At 35.0% G+C, this 24343-nt stretch overlaps 1 protein-coding gene and 1 long non-coding RNA gene across 10 annotated transcripts in view; one reads left to right on the plus strand and one right to left on the minus strand.

Moving 5' to 3' along the window:
• The first annotated feature begins 1637 nt into the window (after positions 1 to 1637).
• On the plus strand, positions 1638 to 10198 carry LOC138178682 (uncharacterized). 2 transcript variants are annotated; one of them, XR_011172780.1, is made up of 6 exons: positions 1638 to 1737; positions 1941 to 2046; positions 3574 to 3641; positions 3809 to 3926; positions 7022 to 7412; positions 8130 to 10198. It is a non-coding gene; the product is annotated as an uncharacterized LOC138178682 (long non-coding RNA). The 2 variants fall into 2 exon arrangements; XR_011172781.1 differs by lacking the exon at positions 8130 to 10198 and adding an exon at positions 3198 to 3274 and having other exon boundaries at positions 7022 to 7650.
• Oatp26F (Organic anion transporting polypeptide 26F) overlaps positions 8595 to 24343 on the minus strand; it is a 47596-nt gene continuing 31847 nt past the window's right edge. For all 8 annotated transcript variants that reach the window (XM_069110786.1, XM_069110785.1, XM_069110783.1 and 5 more), the window contains 9 exons: positions 23780 to 23918; positions 22431 to 22605; positions 22007 to 22109; positions 14415 to 14536; positions 13784 to 14047; positions 12909 to 13110; positions 12179 to 12326; positions 11395 to 11771; positions 8595 to 10963 (listed from right to left, as the gene is read on the minus strand). In XM_069110786.1, the coding sequence (XP_068966887.1) occupies positions 10765 to 10963; positions 11395 to 11771; positions 12179 to 12326; positions 12909 to 13110; positions 13784 to 14047; positions 14415 to 14536; positions 22007 to 22109; positions 22431 to 22605; positions 23780 to 23918 (1729 nt within the window). In that variant the 3' untranslated portion in view covers positions 8595 to 10764. The remainder of the gene's footprint in view (positions 10964 to 11394; positions 11772 to 12178; positions 12327 to 12908; positions 13111 to 13783; positions 14048 to 14414; positions 14537 to 22006; positions 22110 to 22430; positions 22606 to 23779; positions 23919 to 24343) is intronic.

The raw sequence follows: 24343 nt of genomic DNA on the forward strand, positions 1-24343 counted from the left end.
AGATACGCGATCATATCTACAGATGATTATTAATTAAAAATGCATGATTATGATTGCAGTATTGATGGTAGTTACGAATGCCAACAAATACATACGCATATATGTGTAGATAGTTTAAATGTATAGTCAATAACCTCGTATATGATATCATCGATTAAGGATCGTCGGTGATTGCAGCTACTTTTAAAGTAATAATTATAAATTTTTAATTCTTACGACCCATTATAATATTTCATACCAATTTATAAATTTTCCAAACTTAACTTTAGGCATTTTCATATTCGACTTATTCTCTATTTAATTATTCGCATCCTCTATATAATGAAATTTAATTAGTAAATGCATTATTTTCTAATACGTATTTATATTCGTTTCAAACGTACATGTTGTTTCTTTATTGTGTAACATGATATCATCGCTGTTGAAAACATTTCTTTGCTTCATCACACAAGACAGTTTTTTTAAAAATTCGTTGATCTGACACGATCTATTTACCGCCACGTAAACACATGTCCCCACCCATAGAGTAATTAATGGCGAAATATATATACATATGTTTACTATCTATCTATGTTTAGGATCTGTTAATTCTTGTTGTTCGAGAAGTATTAATTAATTGCATAGTATTTCCGCTCTTATTCCTATTATTAGGTTTGTATTATTAACATTCGTTCGCTTATTAAATTATTATACATTATTATAACAAAATTAAATAGTATTTGAAATTCTTTTTCGTTCTTTTTTCTCGATGGTGTATTTGGTTATTAGAATTATCGGTAGTTTGTATTATTAGCTTCCGAGCTAGAATTTGAAGTCGGTTATTGTATTTATTTTATATCTTTACATTATATAATTGATATGTAGTGCAATTGAATTAACAAACAATTTCATATTTGAGAACACTAAGGTGACATTGAAAAAATTATAGAATTCATTTTGCTAGTTCGAATATATTAAGTTATTCCTTCGTTCCGAAAAAAATTAAACGAATTATTCCATTGCTTCGATCCACATATATCTTAGAAATAGAATTCTGAACGATTAGAATGAATGTTCTTAATAGACTTTTCTACTTCTTTCGTACTGTTTCCTTAATTGACTTCGATAGTAAATATTTTTTAATAGACTTCCTAATTTAATTTAATTTAAAGTTGATTTATTTAATTTTATTGTATGTATATATGCAATCTTTGACAGATTGCATATACTATACTGCATTTCTTGCGTGAATGTTCTATAGCATCACCATCTCACGACTTTTATCGATAATTTTTATTGTTTCTAAAGAAGACGCCATTACAAGTTCAGTTTTTGGCGCGTAATATTATTTGCTCTTCAAGCAACTGTTTTGCCAAGGAATTCCGGATTTGTTGCAAAGATTTTCGAGTATTTATAAAATGTGATACAGTTTATTACTAGAATACATATCTCAGCTTTCGGTAACAGACAGCATAATCTCTAAAATCAGTTATATTGCATTTCGAGTATTCGTTAATGTCCAATGAAGAGATACATATCATATTCGGAAATTAGTTAATTCGACACGATCGACTTCCCGCGACATAAACATACATCCCCACCCATCCGACATTTGATAGGCGAACGGGTCGCGGGGAGCGTCATTGCGGTGTCGAAAGTCGTCGCGTAAGGACCTGTCAATTTTCGTTGTTCGCGATTTATTAATTAACTGCGTAGTATCTTCACTCATATTCCGCTGCCTTCGTACGCTATTATTAGGTTTGTGTTGTTAACAGTTGTTCGCTTATTAATTTATTATACATTATTATAACAAAGTTAAATAATATTTGAAATTCTTTTTTGTTCTTTTTCTTCTTTTGATCGTATGTTTGGTTATTAGCTTTCGAGTTAGAATTGTTTCTGTCTCATTTTGATTATAATTCTATATGGTTGTTTTAAATTGATGATTTTCTTTTGTGCAGGTTGCTCGACTATAGCGGGACGATAACTGGGAATTCAAAATAGCGTCGTTTGGACGCCATGATGATTAACAGTCAATTTGTCAGCTTCTCATGGAGATTGAGTTAGGTTTGTTAGAATGATAGAATGTTTTAATTATTGTAACGAAAGCAGACTTATACATACGTTTATAGTATCTTTTCATTGGATCATTGGTAATACAATTACGTATTTATTGTATAATACTTATTTGATACGTACCTTTGCACTATATAGTTAATATGTAATATAATTGAACTAAAGAATAATTTCATATTTGAGAATATTAAGATGAAATTGGAAACAATTATAGAATTCACTTTGCTAATCCTTCGTTCCGAAAAAAATTAAACGAATTATTTCATTGTTTCGATCTACATATATCTTAAATAGAATTTACTTCTTTCGTACTCTTTCCTTAATAAATTTTGATAGTAAATATTTTTGAATAGATTTTTTAATTTAATTTAATTTGAAGCCGATTGACTTAATTTTATTGTATATATATGTATATTCTACATTAAGAGATTGCAACCAATCACTTTGTTTCGTTTCCCGCGTGAATTTTCTATAGTATCGCCATCTCACGACTTTTATCAATAATTTTTATTGTTTCTAAAGAAGACGCCATTACAAGTTCAGTTTTTGGCGCGTAATATTATTTGCTCTTCAAGCAACTGTTTTGCCAAGCAATTCCGAATTTGTTGCAAAAATTTTCGAGTATTTATAAATGTGATACAGTTTACTATTAAAAGATATATCTCAGCCTTCGATAACACAATATAATCCCTAAAACCAGTTATATTGCATTTAGAGTATTCGTCAGTGTTCAGTGTAGAGATACAAATTTTATAATATTTGTAAACAATATTTTACGCTTTTTCAGACATCGTTTTAATATGTAATTTTATGACAGCAGCAAACAGCAGTACTTTTCAAAACAAAAGCTCAGTAAGAGGAAGAAGGAAAACATGTAAACATGTAAACATGTTTTTCTTCCTTCCCTACAGCCCACCTCCTCCTAACGCAGTTTTACTTTCAGAGAATGTTTTTGTGATCGCGTGCAATGCGATTAGTAGAGTCAGTGTTTGTTTCGTAATTGTAATTTCAATATTTTTTAGAGCAAAATAGCTCTTATTAATACTAATTGTAATAGTTATACGTGAAATTAGAGTTAGTGTTTGTTCGTCGGTTATTTATTGGGCGCGTTGGTAATTTTTTATTTCTCTTTTTGTATATAGTTTACTTTTTTATATGTTCGTTTTCGGTATTCGAGTCAGTGCTCATGAGGATAAACCCTCTCTTGGAGACTGGCAATGTAAGTATTTTTGCACATTATTTACCAATTTAGTTTGTTCTTTGTATATTGCTTGAATTATTTTAATATCTATTGGAATGAAGTCTCAAAGTTTCAATATTGGATTATAAAATCTAAATTTTAAATTGTTCTATTAGAGTTTGAATCCTTATAGTAATTACAGTTTATTAGAATTTTAATTTTGATTATTGTCAAAGTTTTAAGTTTAATAGAATTTCATACTTCATTTTCTTGAACTTTTGAAACAATCAACACCGTGGTTTTAAGAATAAATTATAATGTTACATATTTTGTTACAGCTTTTTCACGATCTGCACTTCCTCTTGTTCTCTGGATAGGATCTTATGGCGCTTCAAAAGCTAGAAATGTAGGTACTTCAATTAATTCTGTTTCTCTTATTTTTTTTAAATTATAATTAAGCAATCAAGAAATAAAATTTGCTGAAAATTTTTATTCTTTCTTATTAGATTAATAAACTATAAAATTTTGTCTTCAACAATAGATTATATATATACTATTCCATGTTTGTTACAGATATTTCACAACCTGTACTTCTACCGTAAGGTTTGATGATTCTTCCGGGATGACGGCCTTCACGGTGGTTTCCTCTGAGTTACGTCAACATTGTCGACATCGTTCTTCGTATGTAACTGTGAGTCGCATGCTTTTTGTTCCTCTGGTCACTCAATCATGTCGTAGGATGAAAGGTCCGAATCGACACGGGTGACTGGTTGTATCACGTAGAATTTTTTACGAGCATAGTGACTGCGAGTATTTATTATACCCGTGAGTGGTAATACATATTTCCTTTTTATGTGTTTTATTTATTAGTTCAGGATAGGTCTTCTTGCACATCGCGTTTTTTATTAACATGAATAATGTTGTGTAGTAGTTAGTAATTGATTAATTAATTATAAATGATCATGAATGAAGTCAAATATATTCATATGGATATAAGTACGCGTATAAATAAAATGAAAGAATATTTGAATACATAATAAATGTTAAAATTACTTGAATTAATTATTTTGCGACGGAGAAGTACAATATCCTACGACTTTGTTACAAAAAGATTAGAACTACAATGATGGAGATATATATTATATATAATTTGTTTGTTAAAGTCCACTTCTTTCCGTACAAAAATGTATTTTTTATGTGCAAGAAGAAATTTCGCGGCAGTCAGATTTTGGAATCAAAGCAACACTTTAAACACTTTTTCGTGATTTCGAAAATATGCTTTGACGAAGAGATCGCCTGAGATTACTTAACATTAATGTTTAAACTGCATTCTATTATTATATATCTTTGAGTTTTAGTGTTCTCTTTCATAAACAAATTCTGTGTCCTTTGCCTATCTTTTTTGCAATAGTAGAATTTAAATAATTTATTAAACTATTAAGTTCAGTAAAGTAACATAGATTCACAATAATTTCAAATATAATGAATAAATAAAAAACGAAAGAATAATAGTCATTTAGATGCATACAAAGCAAATATACTAATCATTTTTTAGATTAGGATTTTCAGGTTTAACCCTTTCCGTACTCATTGCCAGGATCTCACTTACGTGCCCAGGTGCTACGTGGGTGAAGGAAAGACGATGAGTACGATGACCATAAACTTAATAATTTGTTAGCGACTGACGACAATCGGCGTATCGTGCGCGACGTAATTTCCACACTGTGTGTGTGTGTGTGTGGTTAGGCTGTGGATTTGCGTCGTCATTTCAATTATTAATATTCAATTTATACAATATATATAATATAGATATACAAATATACATAATATAAAATGTACAAACATAGACGATAATACCCTTCATTCTACTATTATAACATTCAAATAACAAAGTGATGGTACCAAATTTCGTACCATTTCTTCAAATGACGTCACTTCTTTAGAAAATGCAATGCATGTATTTCTTCAATTGTAAACTTATTTCTAATTAAGATTAGAATGTATTTATATCGCATTCTACGCAATGGTCGCTAGTTATCGTCAGTCGATTTCAGGAAAACGGTACGTAAATTAGAGTGTGAAAGTTGAATGCCAAACTCGGGTGTCGGAGGCGTCCCGGGACGTTCTCTCTAGTGTAGGCTCTTGCACCCGGGTGTTATGTATGAGAACCGTGGAGTGAGTGTGTTGGTATGTCTGTTTTGCCAATTTTTAAATATAGGACTAGGTAGGATAGGTAGTATACTTTCTGGTATGTCTGTTAATCCTAAGTAGGTAGGGCCGGGCAGGTTGGCACAGTCTCAGGTCGGGTAGGCGCGTTTTCGCGTGACCAATCTGTTTCAGGGAATCTAATTTGAAAAATCGTCAGTAAAACTAGAACTAGTGGGGAATGTCACTCGTTTATGGTTTTGCCTATCGGTTTTTTGAATTGCGCGCTCGAGCACGCACATGCAAATGAGCAACCATCACCGCTGTGATCGTTGGTCAGTCCATGTGCACTTGAATCAGCTTCCGCGGTTTATATTTGTGTTTCACCTTTATAAGTTTTTTTTTATTTGCGACTTAGAAGACTCGAGCTTAGATTTAAGTTTCAGCGGGCATTGCGCCCGAAGAAAGAAGAGGCTATAAGCCCAAGAGGCCCGGCAAACTGCCACTCAAGAGGGCAACTACTAATGGCTCTCCATCCTCTGGACCATCCAGAGCATGGAAATTCATTCGTATTACCACTTTGTCACTATGCTCGTCTTTAGTATTTGTAGTAGTATTTAGTTCTCTTCTGGTCAATTTACATATCACCTCATCATTACATTGGGCAAATCGCGGTTTTTTCTTAGTGTTGCGAATGATTAATACCGGTTTGAATTGATAGAGTTGCGAAGTAGTTGAAGTTTCGCGTTGGAAATTAGAGTTGCGAAAAAATGTGAATTTCGCGTTTTGAATCAGAATTGCGAGAAAATAGTGACTACGGTTTGAATTAGCGTTGCGATGAAATAACGATCGTGTTTGCTGTAGTATTGCGAATTATAATAGTTCGCGCGATTGTTCTTAGCATTTCTTATTATCAATGATTAGAATTTCTTAAGTTTTATACCAGAATACTTATCGTGTTCTCTTCTATTTGAACAATATCAATTTTCTGTTTTATAGCTGAATTTAATAAATTAGCGTTGCGAAACAGAAAAGTTATTCCACTCACGGGTTGTTCGAGTCTACATCGAGTGGATGGCCCTTCAGGCCAGCGACTTCTTTTTCAGCACCTCCTAATCCCAGACCATTTGCTTTTGAAAATACTGCTGATAAACTTATCTATTTGATATTTGTAAACATTTTTTAATTTGTTGTAGTACTATTATATGATTTTGAAATAATTTTGTTATCTATTTACTTAATACTTAAATATACAAGTCTAAGTAGCATCCAAATTACCCGAGAAGTCATTGAATATATTAAAAGCTTAGTTTCATGTAAAGCTGTTTAGTTTAGTAATTTTTTTAGTCCATTCTTCTTTCATCTTAGTATTCGAGTCAAAAGTTCAACTTCAAATTGCTTTGCATTTAGAACAATATTTTGATAATCTGATCTTTTCGTGCTTCCTCCCTACCATCAATTTTTTTGATGTACTAATAAATTAGCTTGTTATAGATTCGTATAAGTACGTCAAAGACTTATTTCAATAACATGGATAAGTGAAAGTATATAACTACGTACTGAGAAATATTTATCCGCATTTGGAGCATTTATTTATATTAAGAATTTTCCTGCATTTTTTATATTTTGTGTTTGTTTCAGGAATCATCATGAAATCATCAGAAGAAGATTTATATCCCATATAATATTCCCTTTCTCTTCCCTTATTATACCAATTGAATCTTTAGATAGATAGGATCCATGAACAGATTGTTAGGTTTTTAGTTAGGTTGGATCCACAAATTTTTAAATTCTTATATAGTCAGGTTAACTTAAATTTACAATTAGACAAGACGTGTCTTTAAATTGAATAAAGGTTATGACTACGATGATTAGAAAGTTAGGCTATTCTTAAGTCGGGCCAGGTTTATCATTATAGGTTGTAGGTAGTTAGTAGAAAAGTAATGGTAGAAAGTACTGCTTCCTAGTATTGTTAGCGCTTACTTATGTAAGTGTGTTAGTATTTAATACATGTATCATTAATCCTCAATTGGTGAAAATCGTATTTAACTGCTAACAATTTAACATATTGACCATTTATTTGTATTGCATATTTTACATAATAAAACATCCTTATCACGTAAAATGCAGAATATACATTGAAATAAAATTTTCTAAAATCGAACAGTTTCATTCTAACCTATTCCAAATCACTCCCAACACAATGATACCAATTGAGAATTAAAAGTAATAAGGTGGATACGTAGAAAATGGGTAATTTGTAAGTAAAAAGTGTAATTCTTTATGGGACATATTCTATTTATTTTCTTTTATTTTAATTATTAATTATCTACATTTTCATGCCAATGAGAGTCAATCGAACTTTCATTGTCATGAAAATGTACAATATTTGATATGATCACGAAATAGCGTCTCATATTGAATTACACAGTTGATTTAAGATTTAATTTATTTTTATTTTCAAGATTAGCATTAGCAAAAAGAATCGATCGTTTTGCAATCGCACGCTAAGAGGAGAATTTTTTTATAAATTGATGTTTTAAACAAATAAATTTTTGTGCGTGAAAGGAGAGTGGATGGGATCGTGGATAGGGTGGCTCTCCACTCGCAGCAACCTCCACGTCGGCGAGACTCGGGCAATCGGTATTATTTCATATATAATTACTAATCGCATTACTATACGTGATACAATTATTAATTATATAAAAAATAATACGAGCTGATTGGCTGTGATTCTTGTTTTATGTAGTTGAAAAAGTCGACTAGGGTCCATAATTCCGTAAATGCGTGTCATTTTAATTCCGACCATTACTAGTGTTATAGCACAGACGAGTGTGTACTTTTACATACATATGTGTATGTTAATTTGCCAACTGATCCCTCTGACTCTAAGTTAGAAAAAATTAGATTAACTGCAACGTTCTTGACATATAATGCAAAAATATGGCATGAAAGCTTATTCAACGCGGACATTACATAAAGAACAATGAAATCCTTTTAACAATGAGATTACTTGACACGTGAGTAGTTACGGAGTGTGTCTACCTATACATAGTTTAGTAGTATTAAAATTTCGTTTCAATTTTAACCACTATGGTTACCACATTTTTGGAAATTAATTTAATTTCACGGACAATTTTGTGGTAAATGTTACTAGCTATCGTATTATAGTTTCATAAATTACTGATAACAAGGATAAGGAACACTAGATTGGTTAACGTATTTTACTAGCTCTTTATTAGTGACGCGTACAATACACGTGTTAAACATATTTATCGTAACGAAGATAATTACAATTAGAAACCGCACAAAATGTTTCGTATCAAACCGATATAAATAACATTTCACAATATATTCCCGTATTTCAAATTTACTCGATTGGTTATTTCAAGCATTTTTACTTTCATCGACGAACTGCACTCATAGAAAATGTTCAATAAAAATCTTTTACCACTTGAAATTTTCCATATCCTTTTAAAAACTGGCTAATAAAATTTGTACGATTCGTCCTCTAGAAATTTTTAATTGGTGCCGATGTTCTCGACGATTTTCTGAATAAAACGTTCCGTTAAAGGCGACATATAAAATCTTAATATACAAAATTCCAAATTGATATATCGAGGTTATCCAACATGTGAAAGGGATATGCTAAAATCCATACCAGAACTTGCAACTATATCCATAATTGTATATACTATTACAAATATCAATTCACAATAGAGGTTGTTCCATTTCCTTTAGATACTATGTCTTTTATACAAGCAATAACATCATACAAATATGGTATATCAATTCTATGAAAAACAATGTCTTCCAGAGGCATTTTTGTGATACAATAATTCAGCTGATCGCAGTAACAATTATATGTATATCGCATAAATAAGACGAAGATGTATAGTTTCTTTTACCTCAAACATCGATTATCTGCGGTAAATACATTCTTCGGGTTTAATTGACGGTCGGTAAATACGAGGGTTATAATTATAGGTTGTTACACGAGTTGTAATCACATTTAGATCAGATAGCAGAGGACAATACAATGATACAATTCTAGATAACTTTGATAGTCTTCTTTGATCCAGTGTCTAGCTGTGACTATTCATTTCTATAGAAGAGTACAGAAAGCGTAGTGATATATCAAGCGAATGTTCATCCTGTTAGGCTGAGTCCACACTGCTGTTCGCAAGTAGCTCGCGTAGACCCAGCCTTTTTTCTATCCTTAGTATTATGTATTCAAATTAGAACCTTACGAATGAATTATTTCATGTTAGAAAGTACATACATAATAAACATCGAAAAGGACTACAAGTGCACTTGCCCATATCATATCTTATAATTGATACTGATAATTCAAATATTAAAAAACAACGATACGTTCTTTACAATAATTCTGGCAGTGAACAGCTCTTACAAGAAGTATTCTACTTATTACAAGTCGTATAAATGTATCTGTACAATTTTAAACAATTCTCGAAATAAATAGTCATATCCGAGTTTCGCTGCTTTCACAGTTATATTCGCTACAGAGTCACATTCACATATATCGATTTTTCCTCACGAATGTGCCATATCTGTTTTACGCTTACTACATGTACAATAATAATAAATAAACGCGCTTTTTATAAATCCCTTAAAAGTTAACCTATAGATGAAATTGTTTCGTCTCACGGTGGAAGATCACAGGAAAAAACGTGTTAAGTCTATTCGTGTCGATTTTCAAATTTTGATGCTACTTTACGGCTAGAAGGGGATATCTTAACACATTCACATAGTTCTGAAAAAGATTTGTTAAATCCAAAGATACAACTCTTTTCCAAATAGCTAATAAATCCACGAAGCTCCGTGACGATCAATATTTTTGGAATGTTGGAGGAAATGGCAAACATATACACATATTTAATGCTAAAATTATATAAAAATAGAGAAATTGGCAACGTATTGAATTTTTAAATTATTCCTCTGTAAAACATGAAAATTGTTACTTGTTATATTCTTCTCCTGTGATCTTTAATTATAAGCACGACCTATATTATAAAGTAGAAGTATTAAATAATCTATCTATCCATTTACATTTTCTCTCAGTTATTCTACAACAAACTATAAACAGAATTATTAAACACGTATATTAAAGCTATATGCTAACACATTCTTTTGAAACATCTCCCATTAAAAAGTGTACCTACCAAATCGAACAAGCTAGGTTCTGCATTACCGATACTGGCTTTAACAGACCAGCAAATAGCGTCATCTACTTGTAATGGAGCAGCAACAAGCGTAAATCGCTTTGAAAACTCATTCAATCGATAGTTTCCTTCGATAAGTTTGACAGACATTGAAAATTCTTATTAAATGTAGATTATCATAGATAATCGTCAGATTATCGTTTATGGATCGATTATAGGGTTTATCGTTGCCGGTGTGGTTGGGCCTTCGTGCTGAGTATCGTTTAACATTAACGTCGTTGTTGGTTCTTCTCGCGAATTTTGTGTAACTCTTCTGTTCGGAGGAATGTACGTCCACCAAGCCAGGAAAAAGAAAAGGAGGGACGCTGCTTTACCGATGAAGGCTAAAGCCAGCATGTACCTGAAACAGTGTAAATGTTTTTGACAATGAAAGTCAATTCTTATGGGAATTGGAACCATGTAATCTTTATATGGATACGAAATTCCATATACACTAACCTACATAGTAGTAATATCTATGTATATAGATGAATTACAGAAACATTATTATGGTCTGTACAGTAGTAGAATAAATAGAATAAATAACAAAACATAGACAAAGAAATACAAATATACAATCCTACTTTTTATCGATTTCTGAATAGTAGAAATTCATTTTACATAAATAAAAGTATACAAAGAGTATTCGACACGAGTGCAATTTCCTATCAGTCCATAAACTTAGAAACGATTAAGCAGAAATTTGTCGTGTATGTTTAACTCTTTAAGGACGATCGATGGCAAATCTTAACAAATACTTATATCGATATATATTTATTTTGTCGTACGTACCTGCTCATGTATAAATTATCGTAAACGAGGCAGGATCCTCCACCGTCGCAGGTTCCATTCCATAAAATGCAAGTGTCGTCTATAAGTGCGCCGAACACCATAGGTGCAGGTATCGTGCCCAGAATTCTAACTTTAATCCACTGAATACCCAAGGCAAACGATCTCTGATCATCTCGAACGACGCGAAGCGTCGCTGAAAGCGCGGGCATCGTGCAAAGAAAAGTTATGAACATGTTGCAAAACGCTAGAGTAATGAAGGGCCATAGGTAGGAGCACGATGTGTTGCAAGTCGTATTTATTGCCTCGTAACTGATCACATTGCCACCGGTGGTCAGATTTATCGGTGGCTCGCGTATGCAGGTGCAGTCTGAATATACCTGTAAAATACAAAACGGTAACATTAACGCAATGACTACAAATTAGTTTCATTAGCGATCGGCTATTTTCGTTTACAATGAATAAAATAAATAAAAAATGGACATTGATAAATTCCTTTTCAATTGGGAATTGAACATTTATTTGAACGAGATCTGATAAATAATAGAATAAGATAATAATACTAATTTAACGTTTAATAATAAAGTAACGCTGCAAACTTGCAAGTGAATGAGTTTCTGTTTCTAACGAGCCTACGCTTTCATGAAATATCTGAAATAGCACGTTAGCAATAAAGACAAGGCGAAGATTAAGGAAAATATATACACATGTATATACATATAGTTCGAAGAAACAGGCTAGGCATTCACGAGTTTGCATACTAAGTGCGATAAGAAATCATACTGACTTCGACGTTATTTATCCTCGTTCCTTGATAACATCCTGCATGACAAGGGGAATAGTACGTGATCCCATCAACTCCGCATATTGGACTGAACTCTGACCTCGAGCAGCCGCAACCGTTATTGCACGTGCTGTCCAGTGAAAAAGATTTCCTGCAAACGTAAAATTTCTTAATTACGTAACAATTTATATCTCTTGCAACTTCTCATAATATTTATATGGATATAGCTGAAGTAGTAGATCTGCATGAACCCACTCGCTTCGAATTGTGACGAAAGTATGCAATAGAAAGTTTATTAATCTACTTTGAAGTAATAGTCAACGTTTTCTTACTCAAGTATTGCTATACAGTTAGTCGCGATATTATTCATTATTCTATTGAGATTATTAAGATGCAATCAGAATTTATGATAAATAGATAGAATTTCCTCGTATTTGGTTTTTCTCGACTGCCATAAAAAAACGAAAGGTATAGAAACACGAAAATAGGTAAAAATAAATGAAAGCGGAGATAGAGGTAAAAAGAACGAGAAGCAGACATATCATACATCGTCGATAAAGTTATAAATATGCATACAGGCAAAATTGTCACATTTTTCGCTAGTTTGGAACGCGAAGTGAAGCAACTAGAAAATGGAGTTTCTGATACGCAATTTTACTCGCTACTGTACTAAAGCTAGTTTTAAACAAATAAACGAAATTAATGCACACACGGATAGAAAACAATCACGTACTTGGTTTGGTCGGAGTAGGGTACGGTGACTCCGGCGAAGTTTAAATTCGGGCAGTTGAGAACGAAGCACAAAGTGAAGGCGATACACGACGCGGTGGCCAGCAGACAGAACTTTAAAATGCCCGAGCACGGCAAATTAAAACGCTTTATGAGATAACCACCGAGGAAGGTACCGCCACCGCCAGCGGGTACTGTCACTAGACCTAAAAAACACACACAAAAAAGAAAGATAAAAACAGTTATAAAAAGAGGTCCATTTCATTCGAGTACCAGTTTGCACGCGAGTTTAGGTCCTCCTGGTCGTGCCGAAATTTCGCGAAATTACGTCGAAATATTAGCCAATCGTAAATATATCGTGGACGTCGAAATACAGGATGTTTCACGCAAAGATGCCAATTTATCGCTGTGGGAAGGTAGAAGAGGAAAAAAGATTTTATTAGTCAAAATGAAATATCGACTCAAAGGAAAAAGATACATGATAGGTCTATTTTTGTGATCTGACTTTTATGTTACCTACGATTATCATTTGAAATGATTTGATTCTTGCCTATTGAAATCCTTTTCAACCTTCCACGTATCAAGCTACAATTTGGTCTATTTGAAACACGCTGTATAAAAATGTTGACGATGATTTATGTTTGCGACATCCGCCCAGATATCTGACGGTAACATATCGTTCAGCCGATATTTTATGTTGCGCAAAGAGAGTAAAAGAAAAAAAAGCACGATGAAAGAGGAGAATAAAAAATGTTTCGAGTATTTGACGAAAAATGTGGACGATTACGCGTTACGATGGACGAGAGTCACGCGACTTTCTCTCTCGCTCTCTTTTTTCTTTTTTGATTGATTACAACAGAATGTTTGAATATTATTCACCCATTAGTAACGCAGCGGAGCTAGGGCTGACGTTGAATTGATTTTCGATCAGCTTCGGCAGGAACGCGGCGAAACCAGCGATAAGCAATCCTTCACTGGCACCTGCCAGATTCAACATGAAAAATCCTGGATTACCGAGCAGATCGGTCAGAGCACGAGGTAGTTCACGTATTTTCGAGAACGCCTCCCCTCGATCGCTCGAGGACGGCTGCTCGGGCTTCTGATGCGCCTCTGACACCCGCTCTTTGGCTAATTTCTCCGAACCTGAGAAAAGAGGCGTCATCGTTGAAGAGTCGATTAACGTTCCACTAGCGAGAAATATTTCGACTATTGCGTATCTTGGCAAGTACGTAGTTTATATGAATATATGAACTATGTAAATATTAGTTTTATTATATGAAAAGAACGACTAGTATGATTTTAGTCTTTAGTATCATTACAGTCGTGTAAAACGAATACGATGACAGAATGAAATTGATTTCTGATAATTAGTACGTAATAACAAAACCGACGTCTATAACGTCAAACGTTACAGATCTGTTTCTTACACATGTATATTTTAAATTACTAGTTCCAGATGGTAGAAAGGGAAAATCTTTGCAACGTCTTTTCCAAATTGAAGTTGACATACCAGGTAAAGCTGCCGGAAACGCCAAGATCGGTATAGCAATTACGAAACATATAACCGCAGCTGCTAGGAAACCTATCCACCATGCTCCCACCCATACGTTGCTGTTTGGAGTTAAGCCAATCCTGAACAAATATCGTCTACAATTAGCAAACATTTTAAATTATATAGAATTAATAATTATATATATAGAACACACACTGCTACCGACTGATCCTTCTTTCGAATTTTCATCGTCTTCCTAACTTTACATCGATCTACCTAGTTAGCCGTCGTTTTAAACGGAAACAGGGAAACTCGACGGCACTGCTAATATCCGCGAAACGGGTCAATTCTTTCTTTTTTAAACGCTTTAAAGCGGCATTCATATTAAACGAAACTGCGGGAGAAAGTAGGCCGCGCGTAAACAAAAAAGAGCGGGCAAGGATTCCAGCGAAAAAAATGTAATTATCTCGGAACAGTATAGCGGACGACGAGCACGACAGGGTGAGTAGGCCGGAATTGCTCTTCCGTCGCGGAACTTCCGGCGCAACCGGCCGATTTCCTCGCGCTTTTTTAATTGCGCCGCACGGCGCGACCGTCTGAAATTCCCAACCGACCGAGCTTCTGCAACTTTCCCGACTAATTGCCGCGCAACGAGCCCGGAAGTTCTCCTCTCCTCGTGTTCTAAACCGATACGCGGACAAAAGTCTCGTTCGGCCTGCACGATTCGTCATCTACGAAAAAATTCTGCTAATTTGGTTAGGAAATTTGGCTATACGCTGTGTGCTATTAAGACGACAATAAATTAAATGCCGCATTCATAATTCATGGACCATCTTACGTAATATAAAAATAGTCGATAGTAACAAGATAACACTGCTATTGAACATTTTTCCATGGGAGACGTCTAGCACGAGCAATATTCTCTAACCTCGCCAGTACTTTGAAAACGTTTCTCACTCATCATCCTTTCCTTCACGGCGTACAATGCGCCATCATCATCGTACGAGCATAGCCGAGCTCGCCGCCTAGCAAATTCCTTGAGAATCGCGGTATTACGCTGCAATATGTAGCATAATCTATTCGTAGCGTAGTCTAGAGAGCGGAAGGTGAGAAAGCGAAAAACTATGAAAAGTACTCGGAGGCAAGTCGCGCTCGAACCAACATCTGCCGTCCAATCTTTTGTTTGACTACGAAATTAAACGAGCCACATACATCGTGAACCTAAATTCAAGGAACAAGAAAAATAAGCGACTTTACGAGTGAGAATAAAACTGAAAAGTACTATAGGATAAGACGGTACACAGTAATTTTTGTGTTACGCATATCGGTAGACCGCGGATTTTTATGCAAATTCGTATCTTCGCGCACATAAATAACAAGATGGATTCTAAAATAGAGAATTTTTATCCATGAGATATTATAACGAGTATTTTAAATGGAGTATTTTTAAGGAGTAACATCATTGTTATTACGTTATTTTCGATAGATCGATTTGCAGTTGTTGAATCGCGAAAGATGACATAATTTTGATTGGATCCTTCTGAGACCATTTTAATTAATTGTTATAAAACGTATATGTAGTTCACCGTAGTAGACAGTCTCACTATCTTTGATTTTCTTTCGAGCCATAGCGTATCCTTGGTTTCACTTGCACTAGGAATTTAGGTCCACGGTGTATAGTGGCTATTAAGCTGCTACAGTAGACGCGAGCTTGCAACCGGAAGTGGTCGTAACGCAAACGGCTACTCTACTCTTTTTCTCCATTGCAGCTCCATTCAGCTGCATTCAGCTCCATCCAGCGGAATCGGAAGGAAAATGTAATTGCACTCGTGAGAATGTTATTAGCTCTCGACAAACGTTTTCGTCCCTTTGTTTTTATTCCAGGTTTCTGTAGGGATGAAGCGGCCTCTCTCTGTTTGCAAATTATCGGATTGCGTTCGCTTCGACACGCAATTTAAGTTTGCGGAAAACTCGGTAAATCCTGTTGCGACCCGGCCGTAAAACTTCCGCCGTTTAGGCGGTTACGAGAATCGAATTTTAAATTGAGGATTAGCAGGCTTCAACCGGGAAGCGCGTCGTAGTTGATGTTGGACAAAGGATGCTGTTCGATGGTTGGTCGATAGAGGTGGGATATTCTCGATGAATTTTATCGATAAAAACAGACGTGTTAAAACGATTATTGAAGCTTGTGATAGGTTAACACACAGGGTGATATAACAAAATTGTAATTAAACAGGAAATAATATACACTTCTTCGATTGAAACTTTTCGTATCTTCATTTTTACGGATCAAACTACACGATCTTTGCGCTGAGAAAATATTTTATTGTCATTAAAGTATACTATGTTCTGTTTAATATATGTAATTCCGATAGTTCCAGTAGAACGCAATGCCTGTTGCTTTAATTACAAGGTGATTTAACTATAATTAGCTTCCGAATAGGTAAATGTATAATGCGAAATTGAGGATTACGTCAAATAGATGACTGGATTTAAGCTTCGTGATTAGTAATTCACTCTTAAATATTGTACGAAGTATAGTGGTAAAATGACGGCGGGGATGTTGGATGATCAAGATTGCTTTGAACCGATTTGAACCAGTAAGGTGAATAATTGAATTGAATAATTGAAATGAATAATTCTACGTTCGTGACAGTAACCGAAAGCGCATATGATAAAAGTCTACGACAGGAAGGAAATATTATCCATTGGAAGCGATGGAAACTATCAAAATTCAATTGATTTGATTAATTTGATTAATTTTTGAATCGAGTTCAAGCAAACAACGTTTCTCCGATTCTTTCGTAGTCTCGATATATTTCTCTAAATACCTGGAATTTAAGTAGTATCATCAGCAAATATGATGTTGGACGTTGAATCAATTCGATATGACGAACAGGGATGTTTTATCGATTGACGAAGCGAATATTTCTAGCAGAGGCTTTACGTAACTTTTTTCCCGTCGGAGTCACGTTTGCTACGTCCGATGGGCTGGGCTCATTTTTTCCTGGCAAAACCCGACTGGGAAGAGGTGATTGATTGCCCGGAAACGGCTGACTAACTGCACGATCATCCCTTAGCAGACTTAACTGCTCTATACCGACCGAAGAAATCGCCGTTTAGCCTTCTTTTTCCCCCGTTTTCTTTCTATCTGTCAGTCGTAACTGATCTTTAAATGACACTCGACTGCTATGACTTCCAGATGTTCAATCTGTTCGTCGGTAGAAACACGGAGAAATGAAAAAGAAATTTTGATAAGCTGTTTAATTTTTAACGAAATGGAAATTTTAGATTTCCAGAGAGATTAACATTCGAAGAAATTCAGATTTCAACGTAGAAGAATTTTAGAAGAAGATGGAAATCTCTGCCAGACAAGTAATTTTAACTAATTTCGGATATTTATATAATTTCCTCCGATTGTTTTTAATTATATGAAAATCTATTTATGAAAATGTTACTTTTTTAATCTCTCTGGAATTTTAATCGTAAGTTAAAGTTAACGAAGAGTGGAATAACAGAAGATGGGAAAAGCCTTGGTTCGATCCAGTGTCAAAGACCTTTCAAATTTCCATCTCGAAACCATTAAATACATTATGAAACATTCTCGAACATTTCCACGAAATCGAACGCGCAGTCTCGCGAAAAAGAATCCATCTGCTGAACCTTAAACGCTTGGAGAACATTAAAATTGGTGGAAAGAGAGGATCGTCGCACGACTTGCAAGGAAGAATTACGATGGACGGACAATGGCTGGAAAGTTGTCCGCGTTCATTATGCGTTTTACGCCGGCTAAAGGGGTTCATAGTCGTCGAATGCCGATGGGGAATGACGCGTAATGGGCTCACCATCGGAATTTGTCGCCTCTCGTGCCGCTACGCGTTAAACGCGTTTCCCGCTTTTTTCCCGCCGCTTTAAGAGTGGGGGTGCGTTTAGCTAGACCGTCACGGCAACTTTATTAAATTCCCGCCAGGATTTATCGGCTGTTTGCCCCGATCTGTCCAGCATTTGGGGCCGAATGTGTGCATTACTACAATACTCGCTGTTAGTTGACCATTTATACAAGGAAATTTACGATTACGACGTAGGAATGTTAAAGATCTCCTATTCAAAAAACGGTAAAGTGAGATACAGTGCAAGTTATATTTAACGCACTAAATAATATTAATAGCTTAATCGAACATCGCTGTGTTATTCGGGGCCAATCGTGACCGAATCTCATTCTTCTATCGCTAGAAAATTTGTCAAATTCTACGAATATAAATTGCTATTGAATATAAACGAAATAGGGGCATGAAGAATGATACGCACCGGGACAGGGTTAAAACTATAAATTTCTGGAACACAGTAAATAGAGCTTAAAGATACAATAACCATGGAAAGATAAAAAGGAAGACTACTTTCCGAAAAAACGCTCGCAGAAACATGTTACTGTACACCAGCATCGTAAACTCGCAGAAGCTTCCCAATCTGACACTCGACAACTGGTAGTACGCAAATACGAGTGAATCACGTTTCTCTGAAGCACATTGCAGATGCATCTTACACCGTGTTGTAAGAAATTCGAACTTTATATTCCCACATGTTACACGTACGTAAATCCACGTCGCAGAATTTCGAAATTAATCGCGAAATCTTGGAGACGAGACACGAGGTTGGGGATGGGAGAGGCAGTGAAAAATGGTCGGGCATGAAGATTTCGTGGTAAACCAGCGAGGAACAGGATCGTGGAAATAGAATTTTCATGGCTGGGATCTTGTTTTAAACGGTGCACGAATAACGCCCGAAGAGGAATCGAGTTAATGGACAGGGATGATGTTGCTGGTATACACGAGCTATCGGATTTTTATCATCTATTTTTGCTGTTTCATGGCCTTGAAAAGAAGCTTCGCAGAAGGAGCAGCAGCTTGTCGTTACGACGGCCAAACGTTCTCGAACGTGTTTGCATCGCTTAATTATATCTTCTTGTCCCTGGAACGATAACGAGGATACCGATGTCGCTGCTCTTTTTTTTTGGTCTCGTATCACGGGATTAATTAATTAATCTTTGCTTTCGTTGATTTATTAGTTTTCACGAGGCAGACGAATTCCTTTCGGTGAAATTTGGAAGACGAGGAAATTTTCGGTTTCATGGAAATTAGTTTAATTTATCAATGGGGAGTAAGAGGATTCTATAGATTTTGCAAAATATAGAGGACACGGTGATTTATGTTAGAGTTTGGGAAATAAAAAAACTACATAACCATGAAAAAGTATTGAAGTAAATTTTCATCTTGGAATTCTAACTTTTTCCTTCGTGGAAGGAAAGCTTTTTGAAAACAACGTACATGACACAGAACTCCCATAATGCCGTAACAAAAGTCGATAATACATAATCTTCAGTTCAGTTATACGGTACGACAGCCGATTTTTCAATTCTACGAAGCAAGAACGGCGCAAGGTGGTACGGAAATTTTGAAGGAAATACAATCTTTGTTTCCGATCTGCTCTCTGCCCCGTTGAAAATATCTCGGAGGGCCATTAGAGCGTATAATGGGCCGCGATTAATAGCGCATGTAACCCCATGGACACGGTTGCACGCACGTTCACGTACACGTACACAGCTCGCGGGGAAAATGTCAAGCGGTGAACCAACGTTTGAGGATGATGCCGATGTTACCCTTCAAAAGTGTCACTTCATCCCCCGACACTTGGAGCACAATCAAGTTCCATTTGTCTGCAACGCTTCCTTCTCCCGCGGAACAATCCCTTGTCTCTTTCGTTCAGTCACATCCCCTCCACGAGATGCACGTGAGAATCGAATTAATCGTTGCTCGCTGTCCTTCTTCCCGCCTTTTTTCCCCCGCTTCCAATCCTTTCTATTCGCAAACGGAGACGTATATGACACCGAGAGCATCGAACAGTAAATCGAGTTGTCGGCCGTGTAAAAGATTCCCAACGTCCGAGGTTCTATCTTCGCGTATTTTACTTTTAAATGACGGGCTATCGATTCGGAGCTACGTATTTTCTGTTTGGTCGACGTGCCGGGTTCTGTGGCGTTTTCTTCTTTATTTGCATTTCTCGCGTTTCAACTTTCCCAAACTCTTCAAACGGTTTTTCTTTGTAGGACGTTTTCGCATAAGAGTGTAAGCGATAATTAGAATGGGAATGTTGTGTGTGCAATATAAAATATTGGAGATAAAGTAGGACGACGGAAGTTCGAAACTTGCATAGAAATTAAGATGGCAAAGAATTGAGATTTTAAGATCGAAGAATATTATATAAGATCGCCTACGGTAAATAATAAGAATTTCACGTGATAATACAGTAAATTACCAACTAATAATTATACAATTATGGATATTTATTTATACAAAGTATCCATAAGTAAAGTAAGAAGATTGACATTTGAAACTTGCAGAGAGATCAAGATTACAGAATACAAATTTCAAGATAGAGGAGACTTATTATAATAAACTGCGAACAATCGATTGAAAATAAGGAAAATTCGATTTCGAAAGAAGATCAAACTCGCAGAAACAAATCTTTCTTTCGTTCTTCATGTGTTTCTACTTTTGTTTCATACCGATAAAATGCCCGAACCACTAAACTTTCCAGAGTAATCATTTTCCGCAGAACTTCCATTTTTCCCCGATTAATAAATCAAGCTCAGGCTGCGTCCCCGTTAAAGCTCAAGGAACCAAGAAATTATTATGATAACAGCCTACATCAGAAAAGACAAAAGAAAGGAAGGAGAAGGCGGGGACGAGGAACGAGCAAGAAGTGGTTAGAAGGAGACTGAAATTAAAAGTCGAAAGGATCTCCATTCACATTTCACGGTTAACTGCGCCTCTCGTAGCGGCGGACGATCCGAATGGACATCAGTAAATTTAGAATCCTTGCAAGTTTCTTCTGAAAGTTTATTTGAAAGCCACTCCTCGAAATGAATCGATGCTCTTCCCCCGATAAACACGGCCAACTGTCGCGAGAATTTTTTTGCCCAATTTCGAAAGAGTAATGGTCGAAGTTAAAAGGACGCATCTAATTAATAAACGTTCGTGTTTCATTTAGAAGTACGGAAACATTATTCAAGGTGCGACGAGATACGATTTAGAAAGAGATAAATGAATCGATAGGAGAAGAAAATTTCTAGAAGTAATTCATCGTTTTTCATTCTTTTATCAACGAATAGTTGGCAGTTTGCGCGCTGTCTTTGATATTTCCCGTGATAACGCGAGGAGATACTCGATCGAGAATTTAGGGCTAACGATAACTTTTAGTTAGCATCGTGTGCTCAATGTGTGGAAGGTGATACTAAACGATGATATTTAAGTAACCTTAGGGGATTTTTTGTTTGTTCGCGTTAATTTTAAACTCTCTGCGATGCGAAAAATTGAAATCGTGTTTACAGATTGAAGTTTGTATAATGGCATACACGTGTGTATCTGTGTATATATATATATATATATATATATATATTTTTTAAGATTCAATTTATTTATAGCTTCGTTATATTTTGTCGAATGAATTGTTTTGAAAAGCGGGCATAACATTCATTATAGACATGCATAAAAGCCATGCATATGACGCTAGTATACGAGTTGTAAGTTATAAAAATTTGTATTCAGACTCACTCTGACGGATCTACGGTGATAAAATCTGTATACAGCTTCAACAACTCGCCTCCGACAACATACCCTAATGCAGGCCCTATTATGGCCATTGTGTAGAAAATTCCTGAACAGAACAAAGATACATTGTGAATGTAACGCGATGCAACCAAAAATTTAAGAGGGAAGATGTAATGCTTTTGACATTTTTTCTTTTCTTCCCCTCTTTTCTTTATTATATCTTTTACTTCCGTAAAATGTAGATATCAAAAGTGATTTCAAAATTTCAGCGGCGATGTACCTACGTATTGAATTTAATCCCATAATCGCTGCCGATGATTCAATATTTCTCAAATAATACTTGACTTAACTACGCTTTAGCTTCTTTTTAGTAATAGAGGCTTTAATAGTTTCGAAAGACGATAACAGACAGACGTGGTTTTCTTACCTACATACACAGAGGACATCTTTTTCGACACGTTCTCATCTAGGTACGTAACGCCGAGCGTATAGAAAGGAGCGGAACCCGCCCCGTGCAGAAGTTGCGCCATCAGAAAGATAGTTAAGTACAATCCGCTGTATGGTTCCTGGTCTATTTGGCCCACGGATCCATTACAGGATAGCTGAATGTCGAGGAAGCGAATTGAGAGTAATTTAATCAGCAAACGAGAATAGTCACAAAAATATGTCTGATCTTTTTCTCCATAATGCGAGATTTTATTAGAATCGGAATAAAAAGAATGGAACGAATGAAACGTTTAAAATGTCAGTTGATTATACACCGTTTTCGTCGCAATAGAGGATTTTTTATTATAGAATGGAACAAGTAACGATTCTACGAAGTTCTCGATCGATTATGGAGATGATTAAGTTTATTGTATGTGCAAGAAGCTTCTTTTTGTAGAATGGCTAGTTTCATTATTAAGATTAATCTTTTTTCGAGGAATTTACGTTTGACGTAGTAATTTTCTTGTTTTGAAAGTTTGATGGGTGTTCATTAACATATAACCGAGATGTATTGAAAAGTAAAGGTAAAACGTGGTGTCACGATTTTTTTTCTTTTTTTTTTTCGGTTTTTTTTTATATTATTATTTTTTCTACTTTCGAATTTTTTGTAAGGAATTAAATTTGATATTTAATGATAGAAAAATTAACATCTATTTTTGATATTTGACGATAAAAAAAATTGGATTATGTTATAAAGAGGAATTTTGCAATATAAAGGGTGACATCCATCAGTAAACCCTATTCCTTACTCCTAATTGAATCTTTACTCTTCGTTGATCAAAGGCACAAGCTTGTATCCTCTAGTAATTGATTCTCAAGTAGTAAACAGTATAAAATTATCACATTAAGATAGGAATGAGTTTCTTCTTAAAGAACCTCTTCCCATTTATATACTTTGTTCTTAGTCAATGTCTAATATTCCACCAATTTTTAATATTCCAAGCTATTATTGTGTGCTTTCATTTAAATATTAAATCAGCCTGCACGTAATATAATTTCTTCGATACACATTAAATGCTAGTGAACATGAATTTATCAATAATTACTAATGATCTATTCTACCTTATTTTCTCTTTTGCAATAATTATTGCTTGTCACTTTTCTCGTGTTAAATTTTAAATTCTTTTTTTTTATAAAATCTTTGTCGCAGTAAATTCTAATGTCGAAGAAAAACTGCATTTTCAAAAATTTATTCAAAGAGCTTTTCTCACGCTATAATATGAAAATCAATTGAGAAAACACTGATCTTTGGCCGATTAAACTAGTTAAAAGTTGCGTAAAATTACTTACCGAACGGGACGATGTGTTCGTCACCCTCTGGCATATATTTTCCGATTGCTGGCCGCCTCTGTATGGTCCAGCAATATAGTGAGGCGACGCGAAAAGTAGACTTCCTAAGCCTAAGACTACAACACCTATGCCTATGTACCTGTCAAACAAAGATGAAACCGGCAATTTCATTTTCTAGGAAATTTGAAATTTCAACGTGTGTTATTTTATTATTTAGAAAACTCATGTATCTAAGGGCTAAATTACATAAATCCTAATCGCTATAATCATTTATGTTGGAACATTAGCTTCGAGGCTACGCTGTTGAGCTGTTTGTTTTCAAGTGTTATCGATTATCGATTTAGGATTAAGCTCATACCATAGAGGGTGATGAGGGCACGAAAGTTTCGAAGGGAAGAAACGAAATGGAGATTAACACCGACATTGTCCGTCCGGCTGACGTTAGGATTAATATTTATGAGAACTGTCGGGGTGAACCGATATCGGCATTAATATTAATAGACAAGACAATACCTTGTATACGTGCATACGTGTGTATATATATATATATATATACATTATACA

This window comes from Bombus flavifrons, chromosome 4 (assembly GCF_040668555.2).
Source record: "Bombus flavifrons isolate JBK064 chromosome 4, iyBomFlav1_principal, whole genome shotgun sequence".
NCBI lineage: Eukaryota > Metazoa > Arthropoda > Insecta > Hymenoptera > Apidae > Bombus > Bombus flavifrons.